The sequence below is a fragment of the Dryobates pubescens genome, chromosome 27 (genome assembly GCF_014839835.1).
Source record: "Dryobates pubescens isolate bDryPub1 chromosome 27, bDryPub1.pri, whole genome shotgun sequence".
Classification (NCBI taxonomy): domain Eukaryota; kingdom Metazoa; phylum Chordata; class Aves; order Piciformes; family Picidae; genus Dryobates; species Dryobates pubescens.
In genome coordinates, this window is record NC_071638.1 from 3,140,437 (window position 1) to 3,160,158 (window position 19,722).

The 19,722-nt window shown below is 42.6% G+C and overlaps 1 protein-coding gene across 3 annotated transcripts in view; it reads right to left on the reverse strand.

The window, feature by feature from the left end:
• Positions 1-15,427, reverse strand: part of PHF21B (PHD finger protein 21B) — a 199,633-nt gene extending 184,206 nt beyond the window's left edge. Inside the window, exons 1-3 of one of the 3 annotated variants that reach the window (XM_054173898.1) lie at positions 15,242-15,427; positions 14,574-14,606; positions 14,224-14,289 (exon numbers count right to left, since the gene is read on the reverse strand). In XM_054173898.1, the coding sequence (XP_054029873.1) occupies positions 14,224-14,289; positions 14,574-14,606; positions 15,242-15,295 (153 nt within the window). In that variant the 5' untranslated portion in view covers positions 15,296-15,427. The remainder of the gene's footprint in view (positions 1-14,223; positions 14,290-14,573; positions 14,607-15,241) is intronic. The other 2 variants (XM_054173899.1, XM_054173900.1) reach the window with 2 other exon arrangements.
• Between the last annotated feature and the right edge of the window lie 4,295 nt (positions 15,428-19,722).

Here is a 19,722-nt window from a genome sequence, read left to right on the forward strand (position 1 = left end):
ACAAGAGCTCTGAGCTCAGCCATACGAACAACATGCATCCTAATAAGTCTGAGGTCATGAACACGTCCAGTCTGCTGAAAATGCTAAAAACTTTCAATGTTTACATGGTAGGCTGCAATAGCCCAGATGATGAATATCCAAGTGTCTGATGATCAAAAGATCTGTTTCAAGCAATAGTAAATTGTTAAGTAACTGCACAGCAAAGAGCGGCCAGGCAGAGAGGGACCTGGGGGTGCTGGTCAATGGTAGGCTGAACATGAGCCTGCAGTGTGCCCAGGCAGCCAGGAGGGCCAATGGCATCCTGGCCTGCATCAGGAACAGTGTGGCCAGCAGGAGCAGGGAGGTCATTCTGCCCCTGTACACTGCACTGGTTAGGCCACACCTTGAGTACTGTGTCCAGTTCTGGGCCCCTCAGTTTAGGAAGGAGGTTGACTTGCTGGAACGAGTCCACAGAAGGACAATGAAGTTGGTGAGGGGCTTGGAACACAGCCCTGTGAGGAGAGACTGAGGGAGCTGGGGTTGCTTAGCCTGGAGAGGTGACTCAGGGGAGACCTTATTGCTCTCTACAACTACCTGAAGGGAGGTTGTAGACAGATGGATGTTGGTCTCTTCTCCCAGGCAGCCAGTACCAGAACAAAAGGACACAGTCTCAGGCTGCACCAGGGGAGGTTTAGGCTGGAGGTTAGGAAGAAGTTCTATACAGAGAGAGTGATTGCACATTGGAATGGGCTGCCTCGGGAGGTGGTGGAGTCACCATCACTGGAGGTGTTCAGGAGGAGACTTGATGGGGTGCTTGGTGCCATGGTTTAGTTGTTTAGGTGGGTTGGATTGGTTGAGGGGTTGGATGTGATGATCTTGAAGGTCTCTTCCAACCTGGTTGTTTTATTATTATTATTATTATTATTATTATTCAGACTTTGCTCTAGAATAACATTTTCAAAGCTTCTTTTTAAAGAAGTAACTACAAGAGACACCAAAATCTGAAGGTTTAACCACAGTCTCTAGAGAAAACCATCAGTAAACTAACAGTGGCTTCAGCAGAAACTAACTTAATGAAAGAGTGAGAATCTTAGGGATCAAGTCAAACATTGTATCAGCAGCTGGCCAATTTAGGACCTTTTTATTTTTATAAAGGGTAGTTTGGGGATGGTGGGGAAAGTTATGTCTACCTGGACCAGATGCTCAGGGAGTATCAACAGTCACAGTTCATCTGAAGCCAGTGAAACTATAAAATCTCAATCTGACCAATGTGATACCTTTTCCTTTATTTATTCGGGTGGTTGGTTGGTTTGGGTGGTGGTGGTTTGGTTTGGGTTTTTGTTGTTGGTTTGGGTTGGTTTAGTTTTAGAATGGAATGGAATGGAATGGAATGGAATGGAATGGAATGGAATGGAATGGAATGGAATGGAATGGAATGGAATGGAATGGAATGGAATAAACCAAGTTGGAAGAGACCTTCAAGATCATCACATCCAACCTATCATCCAACACCATCTAATCAACTAAACCATGCAACCAAGCACCCCATCAAGTCTCCTCCTAAACACCTCCAATGATGGTGACTCCACCACATCCCCGGGCAGCCCATTCCAATGGGCTCTCTCTATGAAGAATTCCTTCCTAGCATCCAGTCTAAACCTCCCCTGGTGCAGTTTGAGACTGTGTCCTCTTGTTCTGGTGTGGGCTGCCTGGGAGAAGAGACCAACCCCTCCTGTCTACAACCTCCCTTCAGGTAGTTGTAGAGAGCAAGAAGGTCACCCCTGAGTCTCCTCTTCTCCAGGCTAAGCAAGCCCAGCTCCCTCAGTCTCTCCTCATAGGGCTTGTGTCCCAAACCCCTCACCAGCTTTGTTGCCCTTCTCTGGACACATTCCAGCAATGTCTTCCCAAATGGTACAGTACAATGGAAGACTACAAGAAATTGTAATTATGGACAAAACTTTTGCTTACCACTGTGCTGAGCTAACGCCAGTAGAACTAAAAAGTGCCATACATCAGAAAGATCTTCAGGAAACACATTGGAGGATATCAATCCAGCTTTCAAAACATTGGATCAGCTCACAAAATTCATTGTTACCATTTGACAGCACTCAGTTTAACAGGTAGCAATTTCAAAAGGCAACCAGGGACTGAACTGCCAAAACCCAAGACCTCAACTTTCAGAAAATAACTCTAGGTATCCTTTTCTATAGAGCTACAAACATCTTTATAAGATAGAAAATCCATAGCAGTGGTTGGAATAGAGCATCTCAGCCAGCCTAAGACAAGAAAATTCCAACTTGCTTCCTCTATATTTCCAACATATTTGGCAAAGACTCTCAAAGACGAGTTTTAGGGAAAGTTTATTCTGTGGCTGTGTATGGCAAAACATTAGCTACTATTGCCCTCAATTTATTATTCACTGTTGACATTACCTTGTTGTGTGAGAGTCCTGGAAGAGAATCTCATTAAGCCAAACACTAAATGCAGATCCAAAAATCTTATAGTTCAGCATCTTTACAAGAGCAACTTTAATTAATAAAATGCAAGATTAAAAAATAAAAGAAATAACCAACTATAGCAATTTTTTTTTTTAATCAGGAGGCCTCAAATCCAGAGCTTAAAACCAGATTTAGTCTCATAAATAAAATACATATATATATCTCATGTTGCCAGAAAAGTAGTTCATACTGAAGGCCTTGTAAGGTCCCTGAAATAAAATCCCTCAAATGCAAACCAATTCAGACTTGCAGGCGAGAGTACAGACTTGACACTCAAACTCTATTCTTAAAACAGGTCTTCAACCTTTCCTTCACCTACCTAAGGCATATATTAAAGTTAATGCTGGCCTAGATTTCATTCTAAGTTCTATCAGGTTTATAAATTCACACCTGAGTCGCAACACCACTGCATAGGAACTGCTGATGCCTTCCCTCGTAAATCATCACCGTGAGTCCTCTGCACGTTCATGTTTGCACACGTGGAAGGAAGAATGGATGAATCTCCCATGTCAAAAAAAAACTACACCAGCTGAATGCTGCATTCCCACATTGAGTTTGGCATATGAAAGTCATAGGCTCTTCACAACCCTCACTTTTATTATTCATGCAGAATACACTCAGCATTCCATTGTTCCTGCTCTCATCGTTTATAAATGAGTCTTCATTTCATCTGGGGATGGAAGTTCCTTAGTGAAAATACTTAAGTAATGAGGTGCAGTGCTGGCATTCAGAGGGTTAATGAAGTTTCTAAGAACGTTTGTGCTTCTGAAAAGAACAGTGTTTTCTTTCTTTATTGAAGGAAAAATGAACAACTGGTGCTGTCTGCTTTATTTTGGCCAATTGTTTCCTCAATGTTTCAGAAAATAATAAAGTTCTTAATCTTGTTCTTTGTTACTGCAACATTTGTAAAGGACTCTTGCTGCTGAACTTCACTTAAACTATCCCCAGCATTACCACATTAAAAAAACCCAAAATTATTCTGACACTTGGTCTTCAAATGTTGTGCATGGGATAACCACTATCTCTCCTGACAGGAAATGAATTGTACCAGAAACTCCTGGTCCCTTCTGTTATGACCAATACAGCTGCAGAAGAACATATAACCCTTTGTCTAGCAACACTGCCAATTTCATTATTTTATCTTGCTTGACAGTTCAGGCTGTCATCATTAATCCTAGTCATCGTGCAAGATTCTGATGCATTCCCAGAGCTGAGAGTTTTTTCAATCTGATTTAAGTTAATAAACAATGAACTGAATTGCAAAGGAAAAAAGTAAGTTGATCACATGGCAATTTAATTGCTTTTGGCTACAGAGGACCTCTTTCTGGTTTGGGTCTAATATCACAGCATTTTAAAGGTAGGTGTGAGTTTATCTTTTACTCTTCCATTTATGGCACACTTTCTGCTTCTGAAGTTCAAAGGACTTCTTTATGATCCTGCTAAGGACGAGATGTTACAGATCCAAAGGGGACAATAGGCAGACCATCAGCTGACATACTGAAAACAGAAAACTGGAGTCAAGTTCATCTATCCTTCCATATTTTGGAGGGAAAAGAAACTTCTGTTTTGCGCTAAGGACTCAGGAAATGTAACAGTTTGTCAATGAATGGAAGTACATTTTGGTAATGTTAATGAAATGGATGGTGCTTGTCTTTTTAGTATCAACCCTTAACATATTTGCTCTTAACAGAAGAGCAGTATTTCTAAGCCAACAGTCTCCATCTTCTGTGGGTTCTCCTAACTGGTACCAGACTGTCTTCATCCACCCTCTCCTGTTCCCACCTGCTTTTCTGCCTCTAGGCAGCTTCTGATTTTTATCACACCACTGCAAGCAAACTCTGGGTAAATCCAGTGAATTCCAGGAAAATACATGCCTGGATTTACACCTGCCCAGCCACCAGAAAATGTAAACTGAGATGAATAGTATTTACTTTGATCACAAATGACACTTTGCCCCCATCTGGATGCATTCCTGTGTGACCTGCGATAGATTCTAGGGTCCTGCTCTGGCAGGGGGGGTTGGATTCAATGATCTCTTGAGGTCCCTTCCAACCCCTAGCATCCTGTGAGCCCCCCCCTTTAATTTATGAGAAAAAATAATGAAGTCTAGGTTCTATTGCCTATATGCTGGTACCACATCTGTCAACAGTCCCCATTGAAAAAAGCTACTCACAGGCTTTTGCACTCAAGCCATACAAGCAGAACTTGGTCTGCAATTAGTAATGGAGAGAAGAAGAAGTATTGCTTTCAACCAAGATAAGCACTATAGGTCATTTGAAGGAGTGACAGTAGTGCAGTATTTCAACTGGTTTTAAACCCACAGTTATTTATTTATATATTTGCAGTTTAAATGCCAGGTATTGTCTAAGAAGAAAGGGGGGGGGGGGGGGGGGGGGAGGGGAGGGAAGATGGCAAATGTTCTTTCTTGCTACTCCTATATTCCAGTCAGTTTTAGAGGAGCGAAAGATGATAGATTAAAGCAACCCCATCTACGAGCAGAGAGTAAATAACCTACAAATCTGGAAACTCATCTGTGTGCAACAAGGACTAGTGCTGAGCAGAACACACACAAGGGAAAAAAAGTGTGTCAGGAAGAAGCTTGGGTTGTTTTTAATTTAAATCCATGCCTATTCAGAACAGTCATATCTGAATTTCTAAGAGCAAGCAAAACCACTATGCACCTACCATACTAAACGCCTTTTTCATCAACTAACAAAACAGAACAGATACAAATGAACCAATCAGGGATTTCGAGTGAGCTATCAGTGTTAGAAAAGCTACTCTGCACATTCCAGTTGAGTCACCACAGAGAAAGAGGGGGGGAGGAAAAAAAAGGGGGGGAGGGAAAAAAAAAAAAAAGGAGGGGGGTGGAAATAAATTACTGTGTGCAACTCCATCTGCAAACTGCTTCTCCCGCACTGGTATGTAATAAAATGTGTTGCTAAGATACAAGCTGCTAAAGAAGTTCATTAAAGGACACTTTAAACAAAGCTGCCAGACTCTTTTCCCTTTAAAGACTGCTTATTTGGTTCTGTCCCTTGTGTTTATAATTAGATCCTCTATATGAGAGATTGTGTGCTCCATTCAAGCCCACTCAGCAAAGAATGTTAATAAAATAACGTAAATAAGGCACTGGCTTAGGTTGTATAAATTTATGGGCTCCGGAGCTGTTGGTAGAAACGCATCTGGATTTCACTTGTATTTTTAAAAGCAAAATAAAGCTTTTCCTAGCGTCTTCTCCCCAAGTTGGAGAGCAGAAATGTCAGCTTCTGGACCCATCACCCTAACCTAACTTTTAGGAAATACTTTCAGGCAAAGGAAACTGCCTCATGCCAAAAGTTTGAGTCTCCAAGATGCCTCCCATGTAAGCTTTTATTGTGCAAGCCTTTTGTTATCTACACTGAAATAAAGGCCAAGATTGTTTATGTCGTTCACCCGGCAATATTTACCTTCTTCCACCTGCAGATAAGTTCTTAGATGTGTGTTAATGATTTGTAGGATTTCCTCAATCTTAACACATCAGTAACACAAGTAAGTCTCTTTTGTCCCATTTTATTGCCAGGAGAGATAGTTATCAAAGAGGTCTTTATGTGACCTCATATAAAATACTTCTAGTCCTTGTAGTAACATTTCCATGGTGGGCATATTTTGGCTTTTGTTTTGGCTGAAGGGAAAAGAAGGAGCAACGCACGCTTTGTCCATTCATTGTGGTGAAATCACATCTGAAGAAATAATTTCAGCATTTATCTGTTCAGCACTCAATAACACAGGAGATACAAAAATCACAGATGAGAGCTAGTATCGGTGATTATATAGGAAATGTTACTTGTCACTTTGTAACCTGCATCCCATATTCAATTCTGTATCACAGTCCCCAGTATGTATATATTTTTAATTACATTTTCAGGCTCATTTACATGCGCATATTGGCTTTCTGCCTGAATGATATCAAAGAGAAAGACCTTATGCTTACACCCAAACACATACACACACACAAGCAGCACATTTATACACAGAAATACTCAAGTCTGTGCATGGCTGAGAATGGACACTTCTCTCGCCTTCCTCGTTCTCAGAAAATCTTTGATTCCCCAATAAATCTGTAGGCAATTTTAGCTGATTCAAAGCCCTTCAGAAAAATGGAAAATTACATAAAATGCAACTTAATCTCTGCTGCATGTCAAAAGTATCAGTGATTCTCTCTTGACTCATGTTAATCAAAATGTAATACACATTTTCACTTTCTGTAACCTTTCAAGACTTGCCATCAATAGCTGAGTTTGTGCAGAAAGGCTACTCCATCCTTCTCTCTGGATAAGAGGAAAGCTAAATCACAGATTACCAACATAATCAAATTAAATCAATGTGGAAAAGAAAATTACCTACACACTACATAGAATTAACTTCTGTTCCAGGACCAGTTCTGTGCTTCTGTTGCTTAAATGCAAGCAATCAGACAAACTTTCAGGTGAGCAGATTCCATGCCCAGGATTTTTGGACTAAATTGCAATGAAAATAAGACTGTCTGTCAAGAACTCAAATCAACACTACCCATCACATCTACAGAGTTCCCAGATACTTATTGTTTTGATTTTACTGCAGTTATATTTAAGATAAACTCTCTGGTTTACCTTTATTAAAACCAGAAGGGTCATTTTTCCGTTTAACCTCAGGCATATATTTAACTCCTCTGTAGGTTAAAAAAAAAAGGGGAACCCATCCTCCTATTTTTCCACTGTCCCTCTGTGTCAACCAGAAGGATCCGCCTGTACGTGTGCAAAGAAAAAGAAAAAAGAAAATAACAAGAAAAAAAAGCCCTGTGGTACATATTAGATTTCAATAGATGCTTACTATTGGCAGTTGCAGTTTGTAGCTAGAACTAAGCCGCATCAGCAATTTCATATGACACTCTGGAAATTGCTACTACATAACAATAAGTAGCTGATTCAAAAAAGAGGAGGGGAGGTGGGGAGAAAGCATGTCTAAGGAAGCGCATTTTGGTTCAAGAAGAACCTTTCCAAACAAAAAAAAGTAGTACTGCCTTAACTTAAAAACAACCGCAAAGATATACATAAATGTTTATAATCACACATAGAAGGGAAATGTGTTTGAGGTGATCCAACAACAAGGATTGGACAGACCAAATACGAGTCTGTTAGGCTGAAATAACTGTCTATTTTAATGGCAGAAAGACAAATTTGCATTTCAATTAGTCCAATTCTTTTTTTTTTTTTTTTGGGTTCTTCTTTGTTCTTATCTTAAACTTGCAGCCCATTTTCACACTTCCTTTCCCTCCAACTACTCTGCGTGTACAAATCGCCCTCTTTGACATCGTGGCCATACGTACACCGTTTACCACGGCCTCGTCTTATTGATTTGCAAACTTTCGCCCTTTAACTCTATTGATTAGAAATTGTGTTGATGCTTCAGATTTTGTTTTGGGGGAGCGGAGAGGAGAGGGAGGTATCATTTCATAATCAAGTAGAAAAATACAGCATATTTTATCTTTGATCACAAAGAGAAAGGCATAGAGGGAAAAGTTAAAAGTAACTGTATTAACGTGCTTTTATACGCCTTCACGCTTTCAACTTGAAAATCAAATCTGGAATGAGATGAAAAGGGATTTTCTCTACTTGAACATACCAGAAATGTTCAGAATGATGTCGCATCCCATTGGAAATGTGCTTTAAAATCACCATTCCAAACCCCTTCTCTGGCATCGTGCTATGGAAAGGAAACATTTACAGACATATTCCCCTTTTCTTCCACAAGGAGAATGAGTCCATGGACCAGACCCTGAAACAAGGCAAACTGGTATAAACATCTGACATGGCACACTGTTCTGGATGAGCGGCACAACGTGGCATGAACCAGTGCAGAATTTTTTGTTCCATTAGACCAGAGCTTTAGACAAAGACTGCTGCAGAATTGCCAGTTTTAAATGACCAAGCATCTACTAATAAAAATCAAAACAAATTCTAACTCCAAGAGGAGTTAGATCTATAGATATAGATCTCTATAGATCTATAGATACAGATCTTTATTGATCTATGTTTAGATATAGATCTAAAGTTTCTTTGAAAGGGTCTCCCTACCAAAGTATCACATACAGCTGAATAAATACCTGTTTGCTGCAAGCATAAATTAGCTATGTTACAATGTATAACAGGTAGCGAGTAGTACTGTTGGCATAATTCCTTTTTCTGAATAGACAAAGGCATTGTAAGGAAAAAATTGCTAAATCACAGGGATAATCATCATAGCCAGCTCCTCTAATGAGGCATCATGGGATTACTGGAGTTATTATAAGAGTCATCTTATTGAAGAAATTCAAAGTTAATTGAAATCAATTGTACTGTTCTGACAGCAGGTGTTTTAAATGGCTAAAATATCAAAGTGAACTCTTTAAAATGGTTAGAATGAATGTAACGTTCACTTTTCAACTCTTAGCCCTGCCAAGTGCTGTACTGTACAAGTACAGAAAAGTGCAGTCAAAGAAAAATGCTAGAATGAAATAGCATTTCACATGCCAGTCAAGCAGCTATCAAACAAAAGGTGGCTCTAACCCCCTCCAGTACACATTTTTATTACGGATGTGAAATTTCCACAAACCTTATCAGGGCAACCTAATGGAAGGCAGAAAGCCACACATACACATACTTCCATTGTGTTCCACCTCTATGAAAATGTCCTTTAGTATCCTTTTTACCCAATATGAACAGGGACTCTCAATATGGTATTACTGAAAGGACAAACAGAACGCTAGGATCACCGACGCCAATCTTCCCAAGTTTCACCTACAAGGAGCTGAAGGTAAGTCCCGCCCTAGTTTTGTCACTTTTTGTACAGATGGCAAAGCAACCAATAAGCCAAAAAATAAAAATAATAGCAAAAATAATAATAATGGAAGCTTTCCAAATTACAATCTATCACCACTTTTTACTTTGATACAGTAGTTTCACTTGATTCTGCAGTTGTTCAGGTTTCCCAGCAAACTCAGCAGTGTGGAAGAACTGCAAAGTCAAGCATCGTATGTATTACACATTGTCTTTGTGTTTAAAGACTCAATGCAGCGACTGAAAAGTTAATACTTCACGTAGGAGCTCATCACCCTGTCTCCCCTGACTTCCACCCATCATACATACATGCAGTTCTTGTCACAACAAACAGGAGTGCTGTGTGCACCCTGGGACAGAGTTTGACATTCGGTTCAACTTGATTCGGAAATGCCTTTTGGGTTTTAGCTGTTTTCACTGAAGCTTATGACCCTCATTTTACTTCAACAATTTTGCAAGTACCCAGCCATATGAGATACTGAGCTTTGGCAAATGTCAATAATTTCCCCTTTAACATGTGTAAACAACGCTGCCATTTCTAGGCACGGTGCGGCTTGAATTTCAACCAACCAAAAACCCCCACTTCCTCCTTTCTCCCAAAACAAAGATACAAGATCAGTAAAGCCAGACATCTCGAACTAAAGCGTTTCCAACAACTTGCAGAAGAACTGTACTGAAATTTTAAGCCTAACCGCTTTCCGCAAACAGGTTTTGCTGGTGACCACCACAGGCAAAATACAGTCAGCAATTTCATTTCAGATACACCACACAAAAACACAAGCCAGCAGTAGCACAGGCTGGGGGAAATCTGCCTGAAAGTAATGTTGATTTTCTCCACAGATAGTAAATTGTGGTAAAGAAATGAGGCGGTGCACAAGTGAATGGCATCTACATAATGTCTTTCAGGAAGAGGTATTTTTATTACTGCGCTCCAGGACAGCCTGTCTGAAGTCAGAGTTCATCGCAGTTGAAAACAGAGTGGCCCACACGTACTCACTGTTAATTTTAAAGACCTGGGTAACCACCTAATACTTATGTAAGTAAGTAGCAGCTTCCAACTGGAAGTCCTAGAGGTTAAAGGTTTGGGGTTTTGTTCATCTTGAGCGGTTAATTATCAAAAGACAACTTTCTGAAATTAAAAGATCCTTAATGACTCTTGAAGGATATAAAGAAAGCAAGAAACACATGCAGCAGAGCACCTCTGGTGTGCTTTTAAGGCCAGTGCTGGCTCTTATGATAGCTCTTTTATTTACATATAAATGCTTGTTGCTTGACAATTTAGATTAAAATGTTACCGCTGCTCTGCATGTGCTGTAGATTGAAGGTGTAAAACCACTGGACCAACTAATGGAGTCTTCACACATCATATCTTGTTAAAGAAGAGGTAACCCACTCTCAAATGCTATTACAATTCATCAAAATGAAAGATACACTTCTAACAAAAGTCTAACTTTTGTTTTTCTGAGTCAGATGCCAAATTGAGTACTGACCAAAGCTGCACCGTTTCAATAATGAAAAATGATGGTTCTACAGTACTTACTTGAAAATACTGAAGAAAATAGTAAAACTCCACTTAATTCCATGTTTCTCTGAACCACCAACATAAAAGAAACCTAAGTGACTGGTCAGAGACCCTTAATTAGGCTTCAACTTAAAATCCAACTGTACCTAAAAGTCTCCTTCACGCATTTACCTCGTGCACCGAAAGTTGAGTTCACCATTCAGCTCTTTCTGCCTTTATTTGTAATTTTCAAGAAAAGGAAATGTTGCCAGAAATGCCAATGGCTATGATGGAAAACTGATGAATAGGGATACTGAAAGATAATGCTCATTCCTGCCATATTTCTAACAGATGTGGATGATGCGATCATCCATTCATTTTACTGTCTGTTTCATCATCCACATGTGCAGTTTAATTGAAATGCAATTTTAGCATCTTTTGTATTCAGTGCATGCACACTCAAAAGTATACATTATTGAATTATGAATTTGTTGTGCCTAAACAAACCTGGGGGAGGAGGGGGGTGGTGCAAGGAGGGAGGGAGGGAGGTGGTATGGCAGCAAGTAGGGAGAGAACACAAATACATGTGTAAAAGTAACCCCCCTGCTTACGCTGTCTACTGAAGTTTACATCAGTGTTTTGGTATAGCCACAAAAATGAGAGCTTGAAATTACTAAACAGCTCAAGCATTGGCCTGTCCATTGTCTCGGTAGCCTTCAGTGCACCTTCCTTAAACCCCCAGGGACCAATAGCTCATGTCTAAGCCATTACCTACGGAGCACCTACTAATTACTGCAAGTCTGCAAAGTTACATGGTAGTTTTGTGACTTGGTCAAAGGCTAAGACCTCCAAACTCATTTCACTTGTGACCTAAGAAAGATCTCAGCTTAGACCTCCAGAGGTGGCAGCCTGAAGCAAAAGGACATCACATCACCAGCTAGTCTTCTATTTATAAGCCCTTGATGCATATGATGTTGAAGCCAGCAAAAATAAAAATTCTAGGCTTTTACCTAAAAAATAGCACTTTTACTACTAGGATAAAATTTGCTGTTTACAGAATTTTGGTATCTTATGCTTCAATTACTTCGTAGTTCACAGATTTATTTATCAGATAATGTGAAGGTCGTCACAAACATATGATGACTGCTAGTTAGTTTGGATAATATACAAAGCAGAAGCTTAGCAAAAAACCTTTTTTCCCTGAGCTGAATCAGAGCATTCAGGCTGTATTTTCAGTTGTGTCTCTCGGCTGTATCTAAATTCCAGCATGACACATAATAAACAGCTTCTCATTTACTATCATCATAAAAATTTAAACAGCCTTGATATAGTTGCTACCATACAGGGGCAAACGATCAAATGTATGTTCTAAAGACCCACTTAGAACAGTAAAACTATTTCCATATTGAAGAAAAGAACACATAAAGATGCATTGTTTAAAAAAAAAATACACCTCTTCTGCTCACTATAGTGGTATTAGAGTCAACAACTTGCTGTTTTACACTGAAGAAGGGGAAAAAAAAAGAGTAACAAACAGCCCTTAGCTATCATGTAGTGTCAGATTTGCTTTAAAAAAGAAAGTATCTGATTTGATTCTATACAGTGATTAAACATCTTTGTGCTCTGCTGAGTAGGGTATTCTATCCCCTCCCCCCTCCAAAAATGGCATCAAAGCAATCAAAATGGTAATGTTCAGCATGAATGGGGCCCCATCCCCCACCTTCAAACTCTGCAGACTTTTCTCCATGTTAGAAGAAACCAACACCCCTTCCTCACAAAATGGAAGCTTCCACTACCAAATTGAGAGTGCTGACAAATTCTGATTACAATAAACTGGGAGGAAAAGGGTGGCATATAACCACCATCACCTATGGGCACAGATTATATACACGCAGATCACTTTCCAACTTCAACCACAACTCTGGGCAGACAGACAAACAAACAAACAAACCACACACACACAGAGACACCCCCCCAAAAAAAAATATTTAAAAAAAAAGAAAAAAAAAAAAAGAGAAGAAGAACGGGGAAGGGTTGGAACGGCACACGTGGCCCCTCTCCCCCGGAGGTCCGTGGCCTGGGGGAAGGAGGGAGGAGGATACGGTGGTTTGGGGCTGGCAGCCCCACCGCCTCGCAGGCGCTGTCCCCGGTGCTGAAAGGGCTGCTGCATTCCGGAGAAAACACGCTCGCATGTCGCCGCCGGCGGGGCCGAGAGCCGGAGGCCGGGAAGGAGAATCTCAGCACAGCCGCTCCGCACCCCGGGGGAGGTGGAGGGTGGGGGTTGAGGGGGCCTGTGAGAGCCAGAGTGGTCTGGAGAGGGAAAGTTCACCTCTGAAGGAAAGGGGCTGAAGACGGCAGATCTCCTGCCGGGTTTGTCAACTGCACAGGAAGTCCTTCCTGCGCTGGAAGTCCTGAAAGTGGGGACTGGGCCCCTGGGGGGTGTCGGTGCGGAGAGTTGGGTGAGTGTGAGTGAGCGGCCTCGAGTGCGCGCCCGGCGGCGGCGCGGCCGCTGTCCACGGTGCTGAGCGCTCGCCGCCCCCCGGCGAGCCCCGCAACTTTCCTCCCGTGGGGGTGGGGGGCGGGTCACGGGCGGAGCGGCGGGCCCGTGGGGGGTCACTCGGTACAAAAAAAGAGATGAGAAAGTTTGGGGAGGGCATGGAGGGGAGGGGGGAGGAAGGAAGGTTTCTGGTTTGTTTTGTTCCCGTCCTCCGTTTTTTTTGTTGGCTTGTTTTTTCACCCCACCCCCCACCCCACCCCCCCAGCAGCTGAAACAGATTAATCTGTTTTTATTCGTATTTTTGGAATGGGGGGAAAAGTGAAAGTGCCTAAGTGAACTCGAATCAAAATCTAACACGTCAGATCAAACCAAGAGAAGAGAAAGGCAAGTGTGGAGGGGGGAGGGGGGGGAAAAGAGGGGAGAAGCGGGGGGGGGGAAGGCATAAGAAAAAAAATAAAATAAAGTGATCAATAAAAATCAGTTTTGTAATCAAACCCAGAAATGGCTCCGAACTATGCTCTAGCCTCCTCCCTCCCAACTCTTGCTCTGCACATTACACGGAAGTGCACAAAGTAGCCCAAGACAGGAGAATTTTCCATATTCCTAAAACATGTCGACCAACTCAAAATGGACGCCTCATTTTTTATTATTTTTTTTTTTTTTTACGTTTTAACTACTGCTTATCTTTTTACTAGTAGTACTAAAATCATTCTTTCCCCCAGCAAGACATGCTAGAACACGACCTCATTTTGAAAACATGCATTTTCTTACTTCACGCTTAGGAAAATGGATGTTATAATTCTCCGCTGTCGGTATTTTTTCAGCTAACGCAGACACTTTTCGGATGTTTAGATAGTGCATTGTAAAAACAAGAAGAAAAACCAAACACAACTGAATCGATCTGTTCCTTACTTGTTTCTCATTAAGAGCTGCTATTCTTGATTGCCTTTCATGGATTTGTTTCTTAAGATCCCCGTTCTGCAAAAACGGCAACAAGATGCATATTAAAGGCAAAGTGTAAACTAACCGCTGTAATGAATAAACTTGCGATCTAGAAATTGTTCAAAGGCAAAACCGTTCCACCAAAGCCGTACGAAAGCATGCACACACAAAACACCCTCCTCAGTAAGAAAGCTCAGTGCAGACTACAAAATGAGATCTCTTACTGATAAAGTTTCTCATCCTGCTGTCCCAGCACAAGCGCGCTTATTACAGCAAGGATAAAATACTGAAGAAGAGGAAAAAAAAGAATCTGCATTTACCTGTGGATCTTGCTTCATCTGTGCAACTAGTTTCTATAAAAAAAAAATAAATAAAAAAATAAAAAAAATCACCCCCAAAAAAGGAGGAATTAGAAACTGTTTCAAGTTTAATGGATTTTTTTAAATGTATGTATGTGTGCGGACGGGGGAGGGAGGGGGGTAAGGAACAAAGAGGCAAGTAAACACTGCGAGTCAGTTTCAAGCAAAGCTCATAAATATTCAAGTCTCGTCCTAATCTCTCCAACACACACACACACACACTCGCGCACACTCACTCACACTCACGGGTACACACAAACACACACACACACTCGTAGGCTCACACAAGCACCGACCGCAACGCTAACTCCGCATCTCCACGACACACACATACACACAAAAAAAACTCAGCCCAACAAGACGCAAAACTACTTTGGCGAAGTGCTCGCCATTGCCGCGGGGGGGCCGCGGGGGGCCCGGCGGGGGCCCCCACCGCGGCCCCGGTCGCCCCCAACACGGCCCCGGCCCCTCTCCCCCCCTCCCCTGATCGATAGACCCTGCGACAAGAAGCAAAGGCTACTTGATAAGCATGCAACATTGGCTCCCTTCCGATCCTCCTCTCCCTCTAAAAAGCACCGGGGATGGAAGAGCATTTTTTTTTTTGCTTATTATTTTATTATTTTTTTTACCTGATGACATTGGATTTCCACTTTTAACGCCTCTTGCAAGCTGTGTAGCTCCATCCCTGCAACTTGCCAGGCACTTTTCCTGCCACTTTCAGGTCCGAGTGAAGTTTTTTTTTGTTTGTTTGGTTTGGTTTTTGGTTTGGTTTTGTTTGGCTTGCTTGTTTTGTTTTGTTTTGTTCCTTTTTTGTTCTTTTTTTTTTTTTCCTTGTTTGTTTGGTTGGTTTGGTTTGGTTTTTTTTTTCCTTGTTCTTTTTTTTCCTTGTTCTTTTTTTTTTTTCCTTTTCTCTCTCTCTCTCTCTCTCTCTCTTGCTCGCTCTTTTTGCAACTGACCCGCCAGCCAGGCAGCCACCCCTCCCTCCACAGGAAAAAAAAACACAACCAAAAAAACCACAAAACCCAACAAAACCAACAAAAATATGGGAAAAAAAAAAAGTAGTAAGAAGAATTATTTTTAAAGCCAGGAAAAAAAAAATGTAAAAAGGAGTGCCAGCAATAATAATACTAATTAAAAAAAAAAAAAAGAGAGAGAGACAACAACAATCGGAAGAAACAACTACTCAGTCTGCAAAGCAAGTTCTTTGCCTCTTTGCTGGGGACACAGACTCATCACTCACTTTCCGCCAAAGTGGGGGGGCCCCTCCCCCCGCGCCCCCGCCCGCTCGCCCCCCGCGTCCCGTCCTCACCCCCACCACCACCTACACCGCCCCCGCTCCGCCCCGCAGCCGTTCCACCGCCTCCCGCCGCCCCGCCGCCCCCGCCAATGGGGACGGCAAAGGGCTGAAAACGGGAGGGACTATATTTCCTGGGAGTGCGCGCCTTGATTTCACTTTGCCTGAGGAAAAAAGTTGTGCCTCGGCTGTCAATGCTAATTCGGCGGTGCCCGGATGGAGCGGGGTGGGGGTGGGGCAGGGAGTGAGTAGTGGGGAGGGGGGGCTGCAGGAGGGGAGGGAGGAAAGGAGGGAAACGGGGAGGGAGCGAAGGGAGGAGCTGGGGCAGTGAAGGCTTGCGGCCCGCGCATGCGCCTCGGCCGCGCCGCCGCCGCGGCAGGCGCGAGAACAAACAAAGTGCCGACGCGTCCCAAAGCGAGGGCGCGCGGGGAGGGGGCGGGGCCGCGGCGCGGGGCGAGCGGACGCCCCCTCCTGCTGCGCCCTGCCTGGCCCAGGGCTGCCGTTGCTGCTGTCGGGTTGGCGGGGTAACCCTTCTCTCCCCGTAGGGTTTTGGGCTGTTCTGGAGAAGGGGCAGGGGAAGGGATTCCCCCGCAGCTCGAAAGCAGACGGGTCCTAGTGGCTGAGGAGAGGGAAGTTTTTTTCCAGTCCTTCCACACACCTCCCCGCTCGCCATCTTCTCCGCGCACTCCCACTTTGCTTCTCCCTTTCTTCCCTTCTCCCGTTGCTGGATTTGCGCTTCCCTTTTCCTGTCCCGGCCGGCACGGGATTAGCTGCCAGGCTGAGCAGCCGTTCTTCGCCCCGTCCCGCTACAGGCTGGTAGCGGCTCCCGCTGCAGGGCTTGATGAAGGCTGTGAGGGACCCCTGCCCACCTCCTGGGCGGCTGCGCGACCCTGCCCCTTCCCCCCCCCGGAGGACCCCCTACCGTCCGCTAAAAAACTTCTCCCAGCAAAGTGGTTTCACCTAGTTCAAAACGCAACTTCAGGCAATAGGCAGCCTGGTATCAGGGAGGGTTACTTTCCACTTGACAGTGCATCGCGTTCAAATTATTCCTCTAGTCGTGCTTGCTCCTCACCAGAAGCTGCTGTACCCCTGGGCTGTGCTGAACCCACAGCTGGTGTCCTCGCACCTCAAACCAGGATGTCAAACCTGAGCCAGGTTGAATAGCAAAGTACTTTCAAGGAAGCTAAATATTTCTGTTTTCCAGTCTGCATCTGAGAGCATAAGCACCCAAACAGCGAGTTGCAGCAGCTAAAGAGGAAAAGTGATGGCAAGTATGGGACGCTCGATCCCTGCAACCACTCAAACTTGCTGCAGAGGGGTGGCAACAAAGAAGCATGGCTTCAGTTTAAGTACTAAGTAACAGCACCAAGACTTCAAACCGTCACCAGAACGTTGGCTCAACTGGATAATCCATTTCAACCATGCGAAGACACAATTCCTCGTCTGTCAGTAACAGGTGTATGTGCCACTGGGTCACACTGCACCATAGATGTGGTCTAGATCAGGTGTGGACAGCAATGCATCACCTTCATGGTTATGTCCCTTTTGTGACTTGGCTTAAGGTGCTAAGGACAGACACAACCTGATCTAGCGTCAAGGCTGCTGTCCATTTTTAAGATACGTTTAAACAAGCAGCACAAATTTTTCTGAAGTCAGTGTTTTGCCATGTAGGTGCAGTATTTTTGATGCAGTAATAGGAGCTGCACAGTTAGATTTACTGTTGTCTTGACGCATGGCTGGAGTAGGGTTGGAAGCTAGAAATAATGCTCAGTAATTTTATTGACGACAGTCAAAATTCAGGGCAGGTTTTAACAAGCAGTTAGCTGATGGAGTGCTCAGGACAAGAGCCTTGGTGCATACGTACTCCCATTCCTGGAATGATTGAGTGCTAATATTTTATTTAAACTGCACTAAAATATTGCATTGAAACTCACCCTAAATGATGAGTCAGTATTTAAAACATCACTGTGCTCCAGATGTGCTTGGGTGCCAATTTTAACAGCTAATTAAATTAATCTCGAAACTAATTAAGACACCAAGATACACCAAAACTAACTTCCATCAACTATATTGTAGTTAAAACTGTTTTGAGAGTTCAAAACTGGGAGTTCAAAACTGGGAGTTCAAAACAGCATATCCATTTTTGTCACACTTTTGGAATATAGTCTGTCCAAACATAGGACAATTTCTTACATTAAAAATCCCATGATGATTCATGATAAACTATTTTCAGCTTGCCAAAACTATGAATAAAGACTAATTTTTTTTTTCTCTTAACCTTATAATTAAAGAATATATTTTAGAAAAGCCTTATTCGAATTGGTAGCATTAGCTACGGTAACAGACTGCATTTGTTCAGTGTCTGCATATGGCTTGAACAGGTAAAATCAGGAAGCTAGTTTCATAGAATCATTAAGGTTGGAAAAGACCTGTGAGATCCTGTGACTGTTTGAGGCTGTGCTTATAAGAAAGGGACAATGCTGGGACACTCTGGCTGGATAGTCAAGTCCTACCATCAACCCAACACCGCTGTTCCCACTGCACCATGTCCCAAAGGGCCACGTCTACATGTTTCTTGAACACTTCCATGGATGGTGACTCTGTCATTTCCCTGGACAGTGGTCCAATGCATGACCAGTCTTTCAGTAAAGAAATTTTTACTAGTATGTAATCTAAATGTCCCCTGGCACAACTCTTTTTCTCCAGATAATGTCTAAGTCAGTTTGTTTTCCGCAGCGTGCCTGAATAGAAAACATCAGAGGGGGTGTTTAATTCTCAATCAATAAAATGGCTTAGCTGTAGGAGGGATTTTAAAAATCTAGACTCCACTCACATTTGTAAAGACAAATAGGTCAATCCTTCAGATACTGATGAATACAAAAATGTTCCGGTGTAGGACCAGTGTAACTCCTCATGCATTCTGTGCGCAGGTATTTTGTAGTGCTAGACCCAACAAAAGCAGGGCTTTGCAGGCTACATAGATAGCTGGTAAGACCTGACACCTAAAGTAAGGTGCATAAGTAGGTTAGACTTCTAAGCTGATATTCAGACATTTAAAGTGTCTCTAACCAAGCTAACAAAGCATTTGGAGAAACTTTTGGAAAAAAGGAAAGCTGAAGGATTTTGTGAGGTGGTAATGTTGCCTTTTGTAACCTCTGATTGTATCAGTGCAAAACTTCTCTGAGTTCAGAGTCAGTCCGTCGACTAAAACTCACTAAACTAGTCAGGTGTGACACCTCTGTGTATTCACTGTTAATTCATTGACATTATGCTAGTTGGTTGGGTTTAATGTGTATTTTATGGGCGGAGCGAAGAGGCTTTTCCTCAGCATTACAAAATAGACACTTGTTCATCAGTATGAAACCAGCAATCCCTGTTAGCCCAATCTCTTGCAAAGAAGTGTACAGTTTCATCAAGGTTGAACAGTTTTGTGACTTCACCTGCAAGGGGCAAGGGTTATTGTGCTGTCCTTCCCACATCAGTGATATGCTAGGAGGAAAGGCTTAGAAATGTGTTCAACCTGCCTGTCATGCTATGACAGGTCACAGGTTTTAATAGAAATCTAAATTATAAACTACAATGAAGTATGTTGCTTTTCATTGGTTGAAACTGCTTATTTGGCTTTCTAGGGAACTTGGGTAAACTTCATTAATCTGCCAAACATGCAATAACAAGATGCAGCCTCCTATTAAAATGTTAACAGCCTCATGCAATTTACTTGGAAATTCTGGTGGCACCAGTCATCCTGCTTACTGGAGGGACATGAGACACGTGAGTGAGCTCTCTTTTCATCTCTTCATCTGCATAAGGGATATT